The sequence below is a fragment of the Trypanosoma theileri genome (assembly GCF_002087225.1).
Source record: "Trypanosoma theileri isolate Edinburgh chromosome Unknown TM35_Tth_67_V1, whole genome shotgun sequence".
Classification (NCBI taxonomy): Eukaryota; Euglenozoa; class Kinetoplastea; order Trypanosomatida; family Trypanosomatidae; genus Trypanosoma; species Trypanosoma theileri.
Window position 1 is genome coordinate 44,238 of NW_021639909.1, and position 1,167 is coordinate 45,404.

Below are 1,167 nucleotides of genomic sequence, written 5' to 3' on the forward strand. Positions count from 1 at the left end.
TTATTATTATTTGTCCTCAGATGAGTCCCACCGTTCAGTACACTGTAGCGGAGAACAACACAACCACAATCATCAGCGGTGCTGCAGTGCGCATCCACACAGGATTGACACTGCTGTCAACATTAGCATTGGCATTCTTCTGTACAATGGGGGCAATGCTGCTGTTAATCTCTGTGTTGGGTACAGGAGATGAAGATAGAGTTGTGGTTGGTGCTTCTGTGGTATTGTCCTCGGGGCTTGGCTGAGTAGTGGAAGTGTTTTCTTCTGTTTCCGTTTTCGCACCCTCACCCATGTCTGCACCAGAACCACTGGTATCTGTACTCTCGTTAGTGGCAGTAGTTTCTTGTGAGTCTGCAGCAGAAATAGAATTAGGTGCAGTCGTACCTGATGCTTGAGAAGGGTTACTGCTGTCCGGAGAGTCAGTTGAGACACCAAGTGAAACATTATCAGTTGTCGATGTACTCCCTTCTGTTACTTGATTTTCTGTGCTCGAAGAATCATTAATCGTAGCACCTTGTGAAGAAGAGGTCCTCCCTGCAGCCTCACTTCCATCTGGTAAACTCCCAGTATTCCTACCAGCGTCTTGAGCAGGATCACTCGTTGGACCCTTGTTATTTTGTTGATCTATTGTTGAAGAGTGCACTGCACTTTCTCCAGGACCAAGGGAATCACCGGCAAGATCTTGAGAATGGTTGTCCCCAACACCCATACCAGATACTTCAGGGCGATGAGCCACTGTGGTGGGAAGGGTCACCTCTGATTCATCTCTACCACTTTCTCCAAAACCACCTACTTTCAGCTGAGCTTCACCACTATGACCTGCTAGGGTGGGTTGCGTCAACTCTGTTACAGTATCACGTTCGTTTTCTGCACGATTAACTAATTGCTGCTGAGCTCCACCACTATGATCTTCCGAACCGCCTCCAGTTTTACGTTTGGCATAAAAACCATCCCCGTATTCTTCAAAAACACTTTCAACACTCATATTACCTTCACCACCTGCTATCGCCATCACCGCCTTTGGCTGTCCAGCATTAACAGTAGTCCTTGTTGTTTGTGTTGTGGTTGCTGCTCTTGCGGTACGCTGGCGGCAGAGGTCTGCGTACTTCCCACATGCAGACACACGGCTGCCCGCACCGCATGTAAGCCACTCGCTCTCAGCAGCGG

General features: G+C 48.6%; 1 protein-coding gene across 1 annotated transcript; it reads right to left on the minus strand.

The window, feature by feature from the left end:
* Positions 1–34: 34 nt before the first annotated feature.
* TM35_000671200 (uncharacterized protein) lies at positions 35–1,165 on the minus strand (the record flags this gene model as incomplete). Its single annotated transcript, XM_029031140.1, has 1 exon — positions 35–1,165. A coding segment is annotated over one exon (1,131 nt), but the record flags the coding sequence as incomplete, so codon positions are not given.
* Positions 1,166–1,167: the final 2 nt, after the last annotated feature.